This window comes from Rhinoderma darwinii, chromosome 4, assembly GCF_050947455.1.
Source record: "Rhinoderma darwinii isolate aRhiDar2 chromosome 4, aRhiDar2.hap1, whole genome shotgun sequence".
NCBI lineage: Eukaryota > Metazoa > Chordata > Amphibia > Anura > Rhinodermatidae > Rhinoderma > Rhinoderma darwinii.
Window position 1 is genome coordinate 352,683,353 of NC_134690.1, and position 21,634 is coordinate 352,704,986.

General features: G+C 42.4%; 1 protein-coding gene across 4 annotated transcripts in view; it reads left to right on the forward strand.

Moving 5' to 3' along the window:
- The window catches only part of CFAP61 (cilia and flagella associated protein 61), a 367,571-nt gene that overhangs the window by 248,751 nt on the left and 97,186 nt on the right, over nt 1-21,634 (forward strand). For all 4 annotated transcript variants that reach the window (XM_075862970.1, XM_075862969.1, XM_075862971.1 and 1 more), the window contains exons 19-21: nt 5,623-5,715; nt 8,663-8,831; nt 19,607-19,781. In XM_075862970.1, the coding sequence (XP_075719085.1) occupies nt 5,623-5,715; nt 8,663-8,831; nt 19,607-19,781 (437 nt within the window). The remainder of the gene's footprint in view (nt 1-5,622; nt 5,716-8,662; nt 8,832-19,606; nt 19,782-21,634) is intronic.

Here is a 21,634-nt window from a genome sequence, read left to right on the forward strand (position 1 = left end):
CTGACATCCTTAGAAAGCTCTTTGGTCTTGCCCATGTTGTAGAGGTTAGAGTCAGACTGATTAATTGAGTCTGTGGACAGGAGTCTTTTATACAGGTGACCATGTAAGACAGCTGTCTTTAATGCAGGCACCAAGTTGATATGGAGCGTGTAACTGGTCTGGAGGAGGCTGAACTCTTAATGGTTGGTAGGGGATCAAATACTTATTTCTCTGTGCACAATGCAAATAAATATATATAATTTTGACTATGTGATTTTCTGTATTTTTTTTAATATAATCTATCTCTCACTGGTAAAATTAACCTAGCCTAAAAATTCTAGACTGCTCATGTCTTTGACAGTGGGCAAACGTACAAAATCAGCAAGGGATCAAATACTTATTTCCTTCACTGTATGTGGTATATATGAATTCTATGCATCCTGAGTTTAAATTTGAAGAAGTCTTTTCTAGGTAAGCCTGTAGTAAGAAAAAACGACAACAATTTTTGCAGTGTGGCAGGTCGCATTATCCTGCAGAAAGAGGCTATTGCAATTAGGTTTCGGTAGGTGGTACATGTCAAAGTAACATTCACATGAATGCCAGGACCTAAGGTTTCCTAGTAGAACATTGATCATAGCAATACACTGACTCCGCCGGCTTACCTTCTTCCCATAGTGAATCCTAGTGCCACCTCTTCCCCAGGTAGGCAGTGCACACGCACCCAGCTGTCTACATGATGTTACAGAAAATGTGATTCACCAGACCAGGCCACCTTCTTCCATTGCTCCGCGTCCAGTTCTAAATCTCATAAGCCCATTGTAGGCGTTTTAGATGGTAAACAGGGGTCAGCATGGGCACTCTGATGGTCAGCAGCTATGAGGCCCCAAAGTATCAATCTGCTATGAGCTGTGTGTTCTGACACCTTTCTATCATATCCAGTATTAACTTGTGCTACATTAGCTATTCTGTGGGATCGGACCAAACTAGTGAGCCTTTGCTCCCCGTGAAACAGTGAGCATTGGACACCCATGACCCTGTCACCGGTTGACTGTTCTCTCTTGAACCACTTTTGGTAGGTACTAACCACTGCATACTGGTAGCAAACCCACAAGACCTGCCATTTTTGAGATTCTCTGACCCAATCATCTAGCCATCACAATTTGGCCCTTGTCAAAGTCACTCAGATCCTTTAGATTTCACATTTGTCCTGCTTCCAACACATCACTTTCTTGAACTGACTGTTCATTTGCTGCTTCATATATATCCCACCCCTTGACAGGTGCCGCTGTAACAAGATAATCAATGTTATTTACGTCACCTATTACTGGTTTTAATGCTATGGCTGACGGATGGATTAGATAGATAGATAGATAGATGATAGTAGCCGGGAAGAATATTACAAGGAGGTGGTGTGCTATTCTGAGCACTGACGCAAACAAACCACTCTTAGGCTATGTTCACACGGAGTATTTTGCAGGAGGAATATCTGCCTCAAAATTCAGTTTGGAAGTTTGAGGCAGATTTTCCTCTCCCTGCACGCCGATTTTCGCGGAGTTTTCCGCTGCGTTTTTTGCCCGCGGCAATTGAGCGCCGCGGGCATAAAACACCGCGATATACGCTTTCTCTGCCTCCCATTGAAGTCAATGGGAGGTCAGAGGCGGAAATGCCCGAAGATAGGACATGTCGCTTCTTTTTCCCGCGAGGCAGTTTTACTGCTCGCGTGAAAAAGGCGCCGACGCCTCCCATTGAAATCAATGGGAGGCATTTTCGGGCCGTTTTTGACGAGTTTTGTGACGCGGTTTCCGCGTCAAAAAACTCGTCAAAATACTCCGTGTGAACATAGCCTTAAAGGAGTTTTCAGTTTATTTATTTTTGTTATATTTTGCCCTTTTATTTATAAGGACCATGTCATAAACTGTCAGGAGGGAAGACCCATTTTTAATAACCTCTGTTAGGAAAAACATATTATTCTTTTGAATAATAGGGCTGAATAAAACAAAAAACAAACCTGGAAAATACTTTAATATTTTCCTGGCCAATGACATACATTTACGTCATTGGGACTATTTTGCGAAATTATGTTATTGTACATCATAGTGAGGGCGTGGGCACAGGAGCTGTGCCTGCGACATCATTTGCAGGTACTGGCTGTATTATATGATATCCATATGCCCTAATAATATGGTAAACGGGCAGGGATTATCTTCACGATACAACATTTTTAAAGCAAAATATGTACGCCAAATAAAACATTGTAATCCCCAAAGTCAGTGTTCCCTCTTTATAAGGATATTGTTGTAATTGTAATGTTTTCTTTCATGGTGTTTGACTATGGCTCACAGCAATCTAGCAGTTTTATGCAGTTAATTTCACAGTTGAGAGGTCTATAATATAATGAAATGAATCTATAAATAAACCATGTTTTATGATGGTAATAAAATCTCATGGGGCAAATACTGGTACAAGGTGCTGTGCAGTGCAGTTTTCCTGCTCTACAATGTATTTGTTGCAGGGGCATTGCTAGGGTCTTATAAGATCATTGGCACAAGCCCCGAGACATATATTTAACACCCCCCAGATTGTTGATTTTTGTTACGTACATATCGGAGATAGCATATCTATAAGACTAAGGCTCCTATAGCTACACCACTGGGTAGAATTGGATACATTGTCTCAGCAGGCAGTATCATACATGATCGGCATAGGGTATTTTTTTACATACGGCATGTTCACACGAGTTTTCAGAAAATTATCGTTCAGAAGATTTCGAGCTTGCAGAGAAAAATGAGTTGGAGCTCCATCCTGCTGATACCAAACATTGCGGAAAGCTTCTCCAGCAATACTTTGAATGGCCGGTATCACTTGGTTTCTTAGCAAGGTCCTGAACTGGACGTATTTTATAAGGATAATGATGCCTCTTCAAAATTCGACGGACTGATGTGGCGCTGATATCATTTTGTTGTGCTCCACTCGAGACAGCTGTATGAGGATTATCATGTACAGTGAGCAGAACATCTAAAGCTTTTTTTCATCATTACTAGCATGTTTGGGTCTTCCGGATCCTTAATTGAACCGGTTATTTCAAAACTATGAACAGTTCTTCTAACAGTTGACAATGAAATTGGATCACTGATAGGATAAGTGGCATTGAATAAAGCCGCTACTTCTCGATAGGATCTTATTTTTTATTCGCCATACCCTCTCATCATCAAGAAAGTGATCCTTTCCGTTTCGGTCAAATGCTTTTTGTGATATGACAACAGAAATGTACAAAAATTTAAATTACTCTCCGAATTAGCGCTCTCTGAAATTCACAAGCGACTACCGAAATGTGTACACATGAAATCATGTTACAATCGTAGACAAGGTCCATTTTGTATCGCCGAGGCCGATTGTAATAATACGTAATTTAAAGTCACCTTGATGTAACATTCCCAAGCTCATACACACACGCACACGCACCCACACACATTTAGGATTTTACCCGCGCGGTACATTTTGGGTAATGCCAACATCGGCGGTAGCCGATAATGAAGATGATAACTTTAAAGTTAAATATCTCAGTGAAAAAAAAATCCTATCTCAAAATCGATTGCGGCATTGTATTGAAAAGAGCTTTCAAATGAGCACCCACTCGACCCCCGTGCCATTTAAGATTTTGCTAAACCCGCACACCCGACCACCCTCAAGGGGGTGTTTTTTTATTTTTTTTTGATTAACTGGTAGATTTTATGAACCAATTATCCCACCAAATTTCAACCCTCTACCTCGAGCCGTTCAAAAGTTCGGAGGGATCACCAGATCTGACCCCATTAGACTTTTTTTACTGGGGGTATTTAAAAAGTAAAGTCCATGAGACTAGGATCGCAAACTTAGACGAGCTGCGGGAAAGTACAGTGAACATTTAGAATTCAATCACACCAGATGTTATAAATAACGTTATCGACACGTTTTACGTTCGCTTAGGAAACTGTTAAGTTGCTGAAGGACATCAGTTTGAACATTTGATTTAATGCAGTAATTGTTATGTTTGTACTAATACACATAATACATGTCCTCGTCTTGCTTTGGTTGGCTGGGCAACATACACACACACACACACACACACACACACACACACACACACACACACAGCACAGAGAGAGTTTGGAGTCCTTAAATACCGGGGGAATGAAGAACCCTGAGGTCCTTAACTCGGGCTGTGTACACACACACACACACACACACACACGCACGCATGCGCGCGCGCATGCACGCACATACACACACAAAAGTGAGAGGCAAGGGGATTCCCATTAATCTAGAACCCCGATGAAATGTAAATCTGACCCTGTGACCTCCGTGCAGTACATTTTGGGTAATGCTAACACAGGCGGTAGCCGATAATGAAGATGATGATTTTAACGTTAAATATCTCAGCGAAAAAAAATCCTATCTGAAAATCGGTTGCTACATTGTTTTTGTATTGAAAAGAGCTTTCAAATGAGCCCCCACATATACACACATACTATATGCATTATACACACATACTATATGCATTTTACACGAATTTAGACTATATACACTATATAGACTTACATTATACACACTATAAACGCTATACACACAGCACACACTATATAGACTTACGCTATATATACACACTTTATAGACTTACATTATACACACTATAAACTCTATACACATTGCACACACTATATAGACTTACACTATAAATGCTATACACACAGCACACACTATATAGACCTACGTTATGTTTTCTATATACACACACCACACTTACCAGAGCCTCTTCCTCTGCGGTGCTTAAGTACAGCCTACAGGATCTTAATCATGTGACTATGATGTCACCACAGGTACTTCACCTCCTACTTGCAGTCTTGCCATTATCAAGCAGCTGCTGGAGATTTAGACAGACGGGACCATGCACAGCAGGACAGTGGAGCAGACTGTCAGGGAGAGTGACTCCAGCACCTGCCCATCACTATCTCTGACAGTCTGCTCTCTAAAGCTGATGTGTTGTGCGGCCCCTTACACAGCGGGAGAGTGATGCACCTCCTGTTCCCTGGCCTAGCTTGCCCCTGCAATTGACTTCCCCGGACTGTACACCCCGCCCCATCTCTTCATCAGCAGGTGGTACCGACGACCGCGAGAATGCGGCCGGCAGCAGCCCTGCATGTGTGGTTTGGGCGGCCATGGGCCCCCTGTGAGCCTCGGGCCCCGGGCGGCCGCCGAACAACCCATATGAGGATCCGCCACTGGCTGTACTGTGAACTACAAGTTTGCCACATTCAAGTAAATGCACAACACTGGGCCTGGAGCAGCTCTCTGCAAAGAAGAAATCTGAAAGGATGGCTATGCTTTACTAGTTTTGCAGCTCCTGTGTTTTGGGATCATGGGGTTTCCAAAGGTCGGATCCCCAGTGATAATTAAGTAAGAATTAAAGAATATATCACCAGGACATTAAATGGTTTAGTCCATGTTTATTTGATTAGTGTATTTGCGTTTTAATAAATCATATATTTAAAATGTTGACATTTAAAAAAAAAAATTAATAGCAGTATGGCCTTTGTTATCAACTACTTATTGATAGTGGCAATTTATTTGATAACACTACATGACTATATCCATTTTTCATTGCAGCCCACATCTAAACTTCAACAATATCACTTTGATTTCGACCCATGGCCTTCCTGGAAATAGCACTTGTATGGATCAATCATTTTTTGCCAGCAGGTGAGAGTGATAGAAATACTTACACTTAAAGGGAATGTCTCATTTTAGTTCAATATGTGTTTATTTCATTTTCATTAATTAGATGTAAGGCTTCGTACACATATCCGTTAGGGATCTATTCTGACATTCCATCTGAGCTTTCCGTCAGAATGGAGCCTGACTGAAACAAACGGAAACCTTAGGTTTCCGTTTCTATCCCCATTGATTTCAATGGTGACGGATCCAGTGCCAATGGTTGCCGTTTGTCTCAGTTGTGCAAGGGTTACGTCGTTTTGACGGAATCTATACCGTAATCGACTGCTCTATTGATTCCATCAAAACGACGGAACCCTTGCACAACTGAGACAAACAGAAACCATTTTGCACCAGATCCATCACCATTGAAATCAATGGTGATAGAAACAGAAACCTATGGTTTCCGTTTGTGACAGTCAGCGCTCCGTTCCGATGGAAAGTTCAGATGAAACGTCGGAACAGAGCCCTGACGCACATGTGAACGCAGCCTAAGTCTGTAGAAGAGAAATATTTTGGTTATTATTTTTATAAGTGTTGTAGCTATTTGCTTTTTATTTTTAAGAACATTCCCTGAGTCACGGTACCGTTAAACTCAAAAAGGTATTGCAGTCAGCAAGTTACCCAGTAAGCAACCTCTGAAGTCCACAGGGAAAATCCTAAAACAACCCTAGAGAAGACCTACGAAGAGCAGGCCTGCCGCCCTGGAGCGATTCCACTTTCAGGAACCTCCTAGTAACCCTAAGTGATCTCTGTTAGAAGCTATGGAATATCAGGATGACCAGTGGGCCGCCACAGACTGGCAGTACAAGTAGAACGCTACCTGAAAAATAAAAGCTTAACCAGAAAGCATATAATAAATACAGCAGTACAAGTAAAAGGTAAATTAGAAAGTACGTAACAAATCCTGCAGGATAATATCCACTCCACACTAAACCAAGAAGAACCCTGGCTCAAACAATAAAACTAAACTGAGATAATTCCAATACTGAAGTACATAGACAAACGTAGTGAAATGTAATTGCTGGGTCTGAACGCACAGCAACACATAAAAATCCAGACCCAGCCCAGTCCGCACGCTGGAAAAACAATAAGGATAGTCGGAGTGAAATCAAACAGAGAAGTCCAAACACTGATATACTTAGCAGAGTTGCAGCAGCAGCAGAGTTGAACCAGGTAGAATAAACAATTACCGGCACTTGAGGTCAGGAGAAGCCAATTTAAATAGGGCGCTGCCCAATATGAGTGGACGCTGGACCTGACAGCTGAAGGAACCGACGTCTCAGTTTTCTAGCAGGCTGGCCAAATCGATCAGTTGATCAACTGCCCAGCCTGCAAGCAGGTAAGACTGGGATACCCTGGGGGTGGCCATATTGGATGCGCACACTTCCTTCCTGTATAGACAGTACATTAGGGTGTGTACTTTATGGCAGATTAAAGTAATAAGAATGAATTGACAGAAAAATGTCAGGGGTTATTACAGTCTGCAGGAAGTTATGAAGTACAGACCCCTCCCCCAGAGACAAGGGAGTGACAGGGTAGCTGCATACAGAACCTTATCTGTGTATATAGTGTATAGTGTTTGTCACGAGGCGGGTCAGTGAACCCACTAGGCCGTACCGCCGTAGCGGGGAGGCAGCTGGCCAAACAACAGGAAACCCCAGCAATAACATGTGACACGACTCCGACACTAGTTGGCACAGGAACAAGAACAGCACGGGATACAGGAACAGGTAACAAGGCACGGGTAACAACTAGAACGGGAAACACTAAGGGACCATTTGCAAGACAGACTGGGAAAACTAACAACGCTCAGGCAAGGATCATAAGGCCTGGAGCCTTTTTATAGATCAGCAAATCATGGCAGTTGATGATGATGATTTCCTTTGTGCGCACACTGGCCCTTTAAGGCCGGGCACAAGCGTCCGCGCGCACCCTATGGGACACAGCAGACCGGAGAGGACGTGAGCGCTGGCGTTTCCTTGGAAGGAGATGGGGACCAGCCCTCACGGATCCATTGCTGCGGGCGTCGGGAGGTGAGTAAACCCAACGGCCCGCGGCCATGGACGCTACAGTGTTACTATAGTCCTCATCTAGGCCTCCAGCAGTACAATAGAGCTGTATGGCAAATGTAGCAATACATGTTAGGGCCTGTTCACATCAGCGTTCACTTTCCGTTCCGGGCTTCCGTCTGGAAGAGATACCCCTACTGATAGGCACATTGATTGCGTATATAGTACATAAGCCATCAGTTCATGTGGTGGCCTTGCATTAAATATAGAGTAGTAGACTATAGAAATTAAAACAAGCCTATACAAGCCTGCAAAGAAAAGCCTATGTATTAGATTAAAGGGTAACTAAACTTTCAAAAAAACTTTTGCCATGTCTTAGTGTCATAGACATGTCACCCGAGCGCTTCTGCCGCTTTGTTTTAGCGATCGTGGGGCTCCCAGTGCTTGGACAACCACCAATCAAAACTTCTGACATGTCACCATGATATGTCAAACGTTTTTAGAAAATTTAGTTACCCTTTAAATTCTCTATGGCACATATTGCTTTTGAGTCTATTGCAGTTTGCGATAGTCGTACTTTTAATATATCCTCTATTTGGTATTTATCTTGGTGAGCAGCAGTATTTGTGTTGTAGAAACAGCTTTGTTATTGTATCAGTGAAAACCCAAAAGAATCAGAAGGTTTTAGAAGCATCAACTGTTGAGGTATTGGCTGTTGCTATAAAGTACTGTTTTGTTTCATAGATGTCAGCTATTCAACAGAGTGCTAAATTATAAATAATCTCTTGCTATGGGCTTTTGGAAAGCTTACTGCAAGACAACAGACTTAAACCACTAGAGGCTCTCCACCAACTCACCAGATGTCTAATTAATGCCTGCTGTCAGCTGCTAAAATGTCACTTACGGGTTTTCTCTCTTCCCAGCCACTGTTATAATGATAAAGATTATGCACTGATGTCACTACGATCCTGGGTTAATGTTGTGGTTGGTAAAATGACTGGCATAGACAGAGCTGCCAAGAATGCGATTGTTTCCATTGATAGAAAAGTACCATATGACCATCTAATTCTTTGTACTGGGCAGCAATACCAGGTAAGTAATTGCATTGGATTCCACTGATGTACTCTCTTAATCTGTAAATGCATTTTCATTTCTAAACATTTGTCTGTATAATGAAACTTAGCCTTTTACATTTTGTATTATAGCTTGTAAAAAGACAAATTGTCTCCCTTCGAGACAAATCCCCTTTCACATTTTGAAACTGAAAAGAATGGATGTAGTGAGTGTATGCCAGTCCATTATCTGGTGCCAAGTATTCTGGTGTATTAAGAGTTGATTGGGATGTACTGTACCAAACTTCTCACTTGTTGTGACTGAAAAATTGTATGCTTTTATTTATTTTTATATTGCCAAGAACTTTGATATCTGGTAAAGGGGGATGGGTTCTGCTCATCAATTAGTAATAATGGAGAGCAGCTACAAAGAGTGGCACTCCCTCTGGAGGATGTAGCATATCCATGCATTACTAAGACAGCCCATTGATTTCATTGGGAATTGTGTAATGTTTCTTTCCACCAGTAGTAGCGCCACAGGCAAACTGAACACATCTTGTTTGGTTCCCCCACAGATTACAACTGATTGTTGGGGGTCCAATTCGCGGGACACCCTGTGATCAATATTGATCAATTTAACTTTGCCCAACTCTTCTTACAAAATGGATTTTACAAAGTGGACAACCCCTTTAAATATCACTTCATTCCATTACAGAGTTATCTCTACATATAAAGGAAAGAAGGTTTCTACACAAACATAGAAAGAGATTCTTTACTGTAAGAGCAGTGAAACTATAGAACTCTCTATTAGAGGAAGTAATGGTAATTTCACTGAAGAGTTCAAGAGGGCCCTGGATGCCTTTCTTGAGTATAATAATATCACAATTTATAAGTACTAGATTACTGTAGATAGGTCGTTGATCCAGGGATTTACTCTGATTGCCAAATTGGAGTCGGGAAGGAATTTTTCTCTAAAATGATGCCTCATGGGAGTTTTGCCTTCCTCTGGATCAACACTGTAGAATAATAGGCTGGACTGGATGGACATACAGTATGTCTCTTTTCGGCCTTATAAACTACAATACTATGATACTACAATAGGTTTGTAATCCATGATATTTGTTAGTGTACATTGTACATAGTGTCTTTGTGTCTCAGAAGCAAATGAGTGCCTTTAAAGTTAAAAAATAAATAATTAGTTATTGTAACAGAACAATAATATGTGAAAAATAGCTATTTTCCTTAAAGCGCTTTATCACTCTGTTTCACCTGTACAGTAGATTAAGGCCCCATGCACACGAACGTAAAAACGCCCATAATCACGGGCCGTAATTACGGCCCGTTATTACGGGCCCATAGACTTCTATTGGCCATGGGTACCTCCCCGTATGCTTAGGGGGAAGGTGCCCGTGCCGTTGAAAAATATAGAACATGTCCTATTTCAGGCCGTAATTATGGCACGGGCAGGCCCATAGAAGTCTATGGGGCTCCCGTAATTACGGGTTACTACGTGTGTGCACCCGTAATTACGGGAGCGTAGCTAGGAGACGTCAGGGGATAATCACTGTCCAGGGTGCTGAAAGAGTTAAACGATCGTCAGTAACTCAGCACCCTAGACATTGACTTCTGAACACAATATAGATCAACGTGTAAAAAAAATAGAAGTTCATACTTACCCAGAACTCCCTGCTTCTTCCTCCAGTCCGGCCTCCTGGGATGACGTTTTAGCCCATGTGACTGCTGCAGCCAATCACAGGCTGCAGCGGTCACATGGACTGCCGCGTCATCCAGGGAGGTCGGGCTGGATGTCGAAAGAGGGACGCGTCACCAAGACAACGGCCGGGTAAGTATGAATTTCTTTTACTTTTATTACGGAAAGGGCTGTCCCTTCTCTCTATCCTGCACTGATAGATTGAAGGGGCTGCCGATTAGTGCAGTGCAATTTTGCAGCGAAAACATGCCCGTAAATACAGGTGGAATACGGGTGACACTGGACCCGTATTTACGCCAGTATTTATGGGAGGAAAAAAATACGTTCGTGTGCATGAGGCCTAACCTTGGTGAATCTGGCAAACAAAATACATCCCCACAAGTGCAAGAAAAAAACATTCTATAAATGAAAAAATGAAATAAAATAAAAGTTTGCAGGTATACCTGGCGTAGCAGACTGAATAAATACTGCTAGGGTTTGCTGGCAACCAAAGTTGCTTAAACATATCAAGCTTGCTGAGCCATTATGCTTATTTACAGTAGAATTTTACTGCCTACAGACATCTGGACTTTTGTAAGGAAGATACGGCAAGCATGTTTTTCACAACATAAATAATTGTGTAACAACATGTAGAGTCACAGAGCTACCAATGTAGGTTTGTTGTTTTTTTTGCTTTTGTTCTGTTGCTTCTGAGTTGACTTAATGCATTACTATGAATGCAAGCTCAGTGTCCACATGTTACACATTCAATGCCCCAACAATTACTTGAATAACGGTAATGTAGCCACCATGTATTAGCAACACAAAACAGCTTACTGTACATTCTGTTTTCCATCTCCCAAGGTTTCCTTTAGGAGCACTTAGTTTGTTATTGATCTCCAAAAGATACATTTTTATTGTTTTTCATTGCAGTTTTCCAGGTTTATTTTTCCACCAAAAATAGTTTTTTTTATTATTTGTGTTTAAAAAAACAAGAAATAGTACACTTGTCACCAGTTATTTTCACTGGAATGGAACGCAGAATATAAAGGAAACCTCCACCACCTCCTCATTATTTCTGCTAGTTAAAGAAGCACTCTGGCTTTTGTTTTTTTGCCCACCCCCACCACCCCCCTTTGCAAATGTTATGTAATGCAATGTAGTTATGTGTATCACTTACCTGGTGCTGGGTTTTTCAGGGGAATCCATGCCATTCTGGATCGAGTTGGGTCACGTGATCTTCGGTCTGACTCCCTGTATCCTACAAAGCAGGGGCGTAGCTAAAGGCTGATGGGCCCGGGTGCAAGAATTTAGCTTGGGCCCCCCTACCCCTCCCCAGCACCACCGTCATCATCAGACCCCTGTGCGCTCCTATGCCCAGACGCCTTGCCCAACAGCCCCCATAGTATAATGCCCCCACACAGTTAATGCTCCCATAGCTGCCCCCACACAGTATAATGCCCCATAACGTATACTGCCCCCCCATAATAGCCCCATACCGTATAATGCTCCCCATATCAGCCCCCCATACAGTATAATGCCCCCCCCACAATATCAGCCCCCCCCATACAGTATAATGCCCCCATATGTGCATAATTACTTACCTATCCCCGTTCCCACGTCGAGTGGAGGATCCTTCGCCTCCTCCGGTGTGTGCTATGAGTGACTCAGCGCAGGCAGGCGCGATGATGTCGCTACATCCAGCCTGCCTGCGTCGAGCAGCTCACGGCACAGGGAATGCTGGATCAAGGAGATGTCAGCTCCTTGCTCCAGCATTGATTGGAACCGGGACCTCAGTGAGTGACTCACGAACCCCCAGGGGGACGCGACCCACAGTGTAGGGATGTCACGATACCAAAATTTGGACTTCGATACCGATACTTAGTTTACTTTGCCAACAGTAATAAAATAAAAAAAAAGTTCTTCCATTTTCTGATGTGAGGCGCGAGGTGTGATGATGAATTTTGAATGTGCCTCACATTAATAGTAATTAACCCCATCATGTTTCTCAGTCATAATTGGTTAATATGTAAGGTATATGATGGGGTTAATTACTATTAATGTGAGGCACATGGAGGTTAAATTCTTTATCGCACCTTGTGCCTCACAATTAGGCCCCATGCACACGGCCGTAAATAACCTCCGTTTTCACTTTCATTGAGCGCGGACACATTTCCGTAGCGCTACGGATGGGTGTCCGTGCCGTAGAAATGTTCCGAAAATTATGGAACATGTCCGTCCTTTTGTCATTTTGCGGGCCGTTCTCCCATATTTTGCGGGCCGTGATTGCGGGCACGGTCGTGTGAATGAGGCCTAAGTGATAGAAAGCAATTTTTATTTTATTTTTTTACAGAGTACACATCATAAATTATGCAAAAAAATAGTTGTGCAGGTTATTACGGGCGCGCCAATACCGATTATGTGTATGTTTTATGTATTGAGACTTATTTTAATGTTTATTATAAAAAAGGTGTATGTGTATTTTTTTTATTTAACATTAATTTGTTTTTACTTTATTTTTAAACTTCAATGTACTGGCCTATAGCTATATGCCAGTACATTAGCCTGTGTATGTATAGTACACAGGCAGTTGTTAGGACATACCTCAGTATGCCCTAACAACAGGAAATATGGTAGGACAGCCCTGGGGTCCTTCAATAGACCCTGGGCTGTCTGCCCATATATGGTATGTCCCTTAATCGCGTCACAGGAATTCCCTGTGATGCGATCCAGGGGCATCCCCCCTTCTCATTTTCCCCTGAATGCTGCAGTCAGCTTTGATCGCAGCATTCAGGAGAATAGCGGCGGAGATGAGCGGTTTCTCTGATCTCCGCCGTTATAGAGCATTGCTGCGGCTGTGTAATACAGCCATTGCCCCGCTCCTGATATAAGTGCGCGCGCGGTCAGCATGAGGAGATGTGGCCGGCGCTGCACTAATGAGAGATTAACTGCCTGATTAGAACGATTAAAATTGAATTTTATTAGTATAATATAAAATATGGCTCATATAGCCCAACTGTAACATATATTCAGGCTCAGGCAAGGTAGTCAGGGATAGGAGGTGGTGAGACTCTCCTCTTATAGTATACAGCCCTGACAGCAACTTGCTGAGTGAAAATAATACCAGCCCACCGGGCTCACAGCAAGTGGTCAGAGAAAAAGAGTTAGTCTTGTTAACAGACTAATCTTGGACAATTCTCAGATCCACCGCTGCAATAATTGAGGACAACCCTACGCGTTTCAGTGTCACTGGTAGGTGTGACACATCATCAGGGATTGTAAAAGTTGATGCCGGTTAAGCACAATTTTGTGCTAACATTTGTTTCTCCCGGCTCGTGCACGACTCTAATACAAATGGCCGCACACGAGCCGGCGAGACTGGGAGCATATGAAGGGCTAGAGCCCTCCCCCTGCACTGACGAGGCTGTCAGCCCACCACCAATCAGACAAAGACACGTCACAGCAGTGACGTATCCGGACTGTGGCGAGCCTCCAAAACAGCCCAGCCAATCAGGCTGAAGTGTGACGATAAAGCGTCCTTCGTAACCCTGGAGACCTGAAGCGGATACACACAGATTACGGGACAGACATGTAATGGGTAAAGATGCTAAAGATTCGTAATATCGCGATGATCAGCAGACCATCCTAAATACTCCTGTCGGATAGACCTCATAATAATACATACTGCGGCCAAGGATAGAATTCTAGCCCTTTTTGGCCAACATAACCCTCAAAGAGTGAAATGCTGACAGAAAGTAGTAGGTATAATTTAGGGCCGCCATCAATTCAAATAGACACAGTTTAGGCTGTACACAGACGCCCCTTATTCAATAAAACGTCATGTCACATATTCAATGAGTCAGTTAGAGAAGAAACCGCATATGAGCCCTCTAACAGTGTGAACAGGGGTCAACAGTAGTTTCATGTGAACAAACACAGATAATACTATTAGAGGAGGTCAGGTGCATAGTTGGGCCCCACATACCACCACCCACATGGGGGGAAAAAGTAAAGAAATAGATTACTTTGATATTATGCTCACAGAAAGCATGCATATGAGATCTTTTCATTTAAACCGGCGGGACTCATAGTTTGCATACGAAAGATCCACTGCGCTTCTTTTTGTAAGATCTTCTTATCATGATCACCACCTCTCGCCAAAGGTTTAACATGTTCAATCCCTTGAAATTTCAATATCAAGGAGTCACCATTATGGCATTCCCATACATGCCGCGACACCGGAGTATCTTCCTTTCTCCTTATATCCCCAATGTGGTCCCTAATCCTCCTTCTAAATTCTCTCTTCGTTTTGCCTATATACTGTAATTGGCAGCCACATGTGATCAGATAGACTACACCTTTGGTCTTACAGTTAATATAGGATCTGTTGTCAAACACCCTGCCAGTCTTGGTGCTTTTGAAATTTTTACTGCAAAAAATCGAGTCGCATGCCTTACACGAGCCACATCTGTAACTCCCATTGAACCCCCTGTCCAACCAGGTGTTTGGTTTGTTTTGTGTGCTCATGTGGCTATGCACAAGATGATCTTTTATATTGCGCCCTCTTTTGTATGTTATAAAGGGAGAGTCCCCTACCAGATTACCGACGTCAGGGTCAGCTTGCAAAATTCCCCAAAATCTCTGCAGGATTTCTCTAACCTCCTTATTGGCAGAGTCGTAAGTACCAATGATCCGTATAGTGTCATCATCCTTCAAACGTGATTTAGGGTTAAGAAGATCATTTCGGTTACATCCAAGTGCATTCTGATAGGCCTGTTTGAGAACATGTTTCGGATATCCTCTCCGTATAAATCTGTCCTCCAGTTCCCTCGCTGACATTTTGTAGTCTGATATAGTGGAACAATTGCGTCTCGCCCTCAGGAACTGGCCCTTGGGTATTCCACGTTTAAGGTTAGCTGGATGGCAGCTTTCCCATCTGAGGAGACTATTAGTGGCCGTCTTTTTGCGGAACATGTTGGTTTGGATGTTCCCAGATGGTGTTTTCGAGATCATAATATCAAGAAACGTGATCTTGTTGTCATTGATCTCACAGGTAAAAAATAGGCCCAGATTATTTACATTTAGAGTCGCCACAAATTCCTCAAATTGTGCCTTGGTACCTTTCCAGAGGATCAGGATATCGTCTATAAATCTCAGCCATAGCACGATGCACAATGTCCATTTTTCCATTACATCATTAAAGACAGTTTCATGCTCCCACCAGCCCAGGTACAGATTGGCATATGTTGACCCCTGTTCACACTGTTAGAGGGCTCATATGCGGTTTCTTCTCTAACTGACTCATTGAATATGTGACATGACGTTTTATTGAATAAGGGGCGTCTGTGTACAGCCTAAACTGTGTCTATTTGAATTGATGGCGGCCCTAAATTATACCTACTACTTTCTGTCAGCATTTCACTCTTTGAGGGTTATGTTGGCCAAAAAGGGCTAGAATTCTATCCTTGGCCGCAGTATGTATTATTATGAGGTCTATCCGACAGGAGTATTTAGGATGGTCTGCTGATCATCGCGATATTACGAATCTTTAGCATCTTTACCCATTACATGTCTGTCCCGTAATCTGTGTGTATCCGCTTCAGGTCTCCAGGGTTACGAAGGACGCTTTATCGTCACACTTCAGCCTGATTGGCTGGGCTGTTTTGGAGGCTCGCCACAGTCCGGATACGTCACTGCTGTGACGTGTCTTTGTCTGATTGGTGGTGGGCTGACAGCCTCGTCAGTGCAGGGGGAGGGCTCTAGCCCTTCATATGCTCCCAGTCTCGCCGGCTCGTGTGCGGCCATTTGTATTAGAGTCGTGCACGAGCCGGGAGAAACAAATGTTAGCACAAAATTGTGCTTAACCGGCATCAACTTTTACAATCCCTGATGATGTGTCACACCTACCAGTGACACTGAAACGCGTAGGGTTGTCCTCAATTATTGCAGCGGTGGATCTGAGAATTGTCCAAGATTAGTCTGTTAACAAGACTAACTCTTTTTCTCTGACCACTTGCTGTGAGCCCGGTGGGCTGGTATTATTTTCACTCAGCAAGTTGCTGTCAGGGCTGTATACTATAAGAGGAGAGTCTCACCACCTCCTATCCCTGACTACCTTGCCTGAGCCTGAATATATGTTACAGTTGGGCTATATGAGCCATATTTTATATTATACTAATAAAATTCAATTTTAATCGTTCTAATCAGGCAGTTAATCTATCTATTCAGTGAACGACATTTACATTACCATTAAGTGGATTCATTATGCTGCACTAATGAGCGGCGGTTCAGGCATTGAGGACAGAACATGGGGGCGTTTTGTAGCGCGCCCGCCATGTTCTGTCTTCAGTGCCGACGCTCATTAGTGCAGCGCCGGCCGCATCACATCATCCTGACGGCGCGCACATGTCAGGACTCAGGAGCGGGGCAGTGACTGTATTACACAGCCGCAGCCCCGCTCTCATACACTCATGTGTACTATACTGTATTGTGTTGTATTGTGCAGTTTGCGGTGGAGGAGGGGGGGCTGTGATTTAACGCCCCCCCCTCTCCACCGCAAACAACACTATACATTACAAGGCATCACAACACATTACATTACAATACATAACGTTACAACACAATACATTACATAACACTGCAGCTTACCTGGAGTCCTCCGCACCGACTCTTCTGCTCTGTCTGGAAGCCGTGTCACGTGACAACACGGTCACATGGTACACTAAGTGTACCATGTGACCGTAACCAGGAAGTGCCGGCTTCACGGCACAGAAGATTTAGTTAGAAAACATGCTGTATGGCAACGGGGGCCCGTGGGCCCCCCAGGCTTAGGGGCCCGGTCGCAACTGTGACCGCTGCGACCCCTATAGCTACGCCACTGCTATAAAGTCTACTGTACAAAACTGAAGGCCAGTCTCACAATGCAAGTCTATGACACTCACATCGAGACTCCCATAGACTTGCATTAAGAAACTGACCTCCAGTCCCTACATCAGACTGCATTGCACTACATTACATTTGCAATTGGGGGAGAAGCCAGAGTGCTTCTTTAAGGGTTTGTTCAGACGGAGTGATTTCGGGGCGTTTACGCCTCGAAAAACGCCTGAAAAAACGGAAGCAGAATACCTACAAACATCTGCCCATTGATTTCAATGGGAAATACGGCGTTCTGTTCTGACGGGGCGTTTTTTTTACGCCTCGTTTTCTAAAAGCGGCACGTAAAAAGACGCTTGCGAAAAAAAAGTGCATGTCACTTTTTGGGCCGTTTTTGGAGCCGTTTTTCAATGACTCTATAGAAAAACAGCTCCAAAAATGCAGCGAAAAACTACTGAAAATCAGGAGCTGTTTTCCCTTGAAAACAGCTCTGTATTTTCAGACGTTTTGGATTTTGTGTGCGCAGTTTTCATAGGCTTTATTGAAAACAGCTCCAAAAATGTCCCAGGATGACCTGCACTTCTTTTTTCGCGGCCGTTTTTTTAGGCGGCGTGAAAAATGGCCGAAAATAGGCCGTGTGAACATACCCTAACAATGACAAATTTTACCTTCTCAGACTATAAAGGTGCAATTACTTTCCATTGAGCTTGCATTATTTAAAATGAATACTTTCTATATATTTTTTGGGTAATTTTATTATTTTTTATTTCTATTGTTGTTTGATTTGATTTATTTAGTTTTTTTTATTGAGCTACTTTTCTAAAATAATAAAATTTAAGGGCACCATACAAACAAAATAAAATCTGATCGGATGAGATATATAGATGCATACCAATACATTGTGTAACCAATACATTATAGTAGTCTGAAATTGAAAATGCCCCTTGAATTTTGGAAGTCTGGAAGGTATATAGTGCAATAAAAATGTAATATAAATTTGAAACTGAAGCATATCTGTTTGGATTGTCCACTTCTGCAATCCTTCTGGAAGGCGATCTTTCCTTTATAAAACGAGGTATGTGGAGGATCACTCACACCTACACCTGAAATAACTCTGATCTCACTACTACTTGGAGCAATTCCTAAGCCGAAAAATGGCTGCTCCCTTCCAGATTTATATTTTTAGAATGACTCAACCGCATAATGCGTATGGAGGAAATGATGTCAATTGACAACGATTTTTATGATTCCTTTATTAAAACATGGTATTACTAGGTCTCATTCCGCTCAACACCAGCCATGCAATCTTGGGTTTAACACGGCCTCTCATGACTAGTCCATTGATTTCCTCATACCTCTCATCTATCCATTCCCCCTTAATTTTCTTTTATCTTTTCCCTTGTAACTTGTTCCCTGTTAATTTTGCATAAACATGAGATATTCTATCTAGACCTCTATATAATATTCCATTATTTTGTTTCAAATTTAAAAAATCTACATTGTGAGTATAAATATTTATGTCTCATGCTGCAGTATTACTGACAGATACTTTCTGGGAAACTCTGTATGTCAAATGGTTTGGTGTTTTTGGCTGTTGTCATAAGAAAGCACTTACTACAAATTTGCAACTGAAAAGTTATTTCGGAGATTTGACTGCTTCATAGAACTTTACGAGCTAATTCACAAACTGCTTACTGGTATACGCACTGGTAATGTGTCGTACTGACATGAAAACACATAGAGAAACCGCTGTAGAATCGCATGCGCTTTTGTCACATATTTTTGTTTTTGTCCACGTGGCACACTACTAATACTGGCAAGTGTGAATACATTCTTAGGCCTTATGCACACGACAGTGCATTTGCGTCCACATACTATCCGCAATTTTGAATAGTATAGGGCACATTACATCCTATGCGCCAATGCACATGACCATGGTTTCCACGGTCCGTGCATTGCCCGGAGCCCGGACAAAAAAAAATAAGACTTGTAGTTTTACCAACTGGAGTTGTGGTCCGTGCTCCTGGAAGTCAATGCACAGCTTGTGTGTGTGCGGTCCGTGATTTCGGACGGCCCGCCCATGACACCCCGCTGCCCGTCCGTGCCGTAATCACAAACTGTTCACACGGCTACGGTCGTGTGCATGAGGCCTTAGTTTATTTAGTCAATGCAAAGAAATTAAAACTATTTTTTGAAAGCAAAATAAACTCTCTACATTTCTGTAATTTATTCTCTTTTATACATTTATGTAGGTTCCTTTCCCCAGTGGAGTTGATATTAGGAATCTTTCAACTAACCAAGACGTCCCAGACTGTTCCAAACAGATATATACAGGAAAAATGCCATCAAATTTATTTACTGTACATGATAGTGAAGACTGCTTTACAGCAATGAACTGTCTGAAAGACAATGTAGTAAACCACAAAGGTAAGAATGAACTGGAGTCTATTATCTTTTTCCACTACGCTGCCATTCTTAATGCATCTTCAGTGTATAATTAGCATCAAAGTAATTGCGACAAAATGTTTAATTTGCATGCCTTGTTTTTTTTACTTCATTCAATGCACGTTTATTTTTTAAAGGGGGAAGGGAGGTAATCAGCATATGTACTAAAAGGAACGAAAGACTGGATTCTGCTTAATTATATATAATTACTATACAACAAAAAAATGAAAGTTCTGAAAGCCGTGTATGGCTAAACTCATTAACTAACTAATTAAAAAATAATTTCATTAACAAGTGTGCTTTGCAATTATGTAAAAAAATATGTATCATTATGAACTCAAAAAGCTCTGCGGAGGAAAAGATGCCTAATTTAAAAATGATTTCCAAAGTATTTAAAATCATTTTTATAATGTCTTTTTTGGCTTGGAGTCATTTACACTAATAAGGGACAAACAGTCATTTTGAATTAATTGTTTACCTAAAATTGCCTTGAAGTTGCTCCTTATTTGTCACCTGCTTAGTTAGGATTTGCAGCCGTTTATTCGTTCTTAATGATTAAACCTCTAACTTATGGATAGAAATTTACAAGATGCCTTGTATCTAGGCAATAATTCTATATTATATAGCAGTCTATAACGGAGGGTGGCTGTTAGCATGTGGCAAAAATAGGGGTTGTATAAGATTGAAGAAGGATGGCTGTTTTCTTACAGAATTAGCGCCACTTGTCCATGAACATTCTCTAGTATTACAGCTTAGTCCAATTTACTTGAATAGGGCTAAGCTGCTGTAATGAAGGGGTAGGGAGACAGACAGGTGAGCCTTAATCTACCCGCCACTCAGTCCCTGCCTACTTGCACGGCCCGTCCTAGGCGACGGTGTACAACTGGGCGACGGTCCCTACACTCAATATGTGTACGACAGACAAACAGACAAGGGTACACAGAAGCTAAGGGAAATGGGGCAGTTGCCCACAGCAACACCGTGAGTAACAGGAGTAGTGAATGAGCCGAGTCAAGCCAGGAGTGTACGAGGTACCAAACGCAGAGCAGGAGCGTAGTCAGTAAAGCCAGGGTCAAAATGAAGCAAGGTCAATAATAATAGCAGGAGCAGCAGAGCCAGGAAACAAGAAAGAATCACAGGCAAAGACAAGCAGGAAATTAAGGTATAAATAGGCCGAGGGCGGGAGCTAGAACCGTCTGGCCAGGCTGTGATAGGCTCTCCCACTCCTGAGCCTACCAGCCTGAGTGGTAGCAGATCGAGTCACTCTATCAGACCTAGGAGCAGATGCAGACTGATTAACCACGGGCGTCGACATAGAAGCTGTGTCTGGCAGATCCTTTACAGCTGCAATATCACATCCCTTGAACAAGAATGGTCGCAATGGTTATAAGATATGTCTTGTTTAGAAAACCCATATTCATACACCCTACTAGGGAATTCAGGGTCTCCTTCAATAAGCCAGAGTGGAGAGTAGCTAGATTAATATGGGCACTGCTCTAGCAGTACTATATAATTATTTTATGGTCACAGCTCGATGTGGTGGGCACAAAGGTATGGGCAATTCTGTGTTCATGTTATTACTGTGCTATTACTACTGTTTGGCATATGTGGTAAGTGCTTATGATCACTACAATTTGAAGCAATTTAAGGTGGGAAATACCATCAGTAGACTGCTAGATAACTGCAAACACCAGGGATGTTTACATTTTATTCTTTATTCTATTTAACCTTTATATTGTTGGTATATTTCTTTGCTTCTTGTCAAGTAATCCTCTGATAGTGTGATGGTCATCACCTCCATAAATCTTTACAACATTGTATTTGAAAGAAAGCCT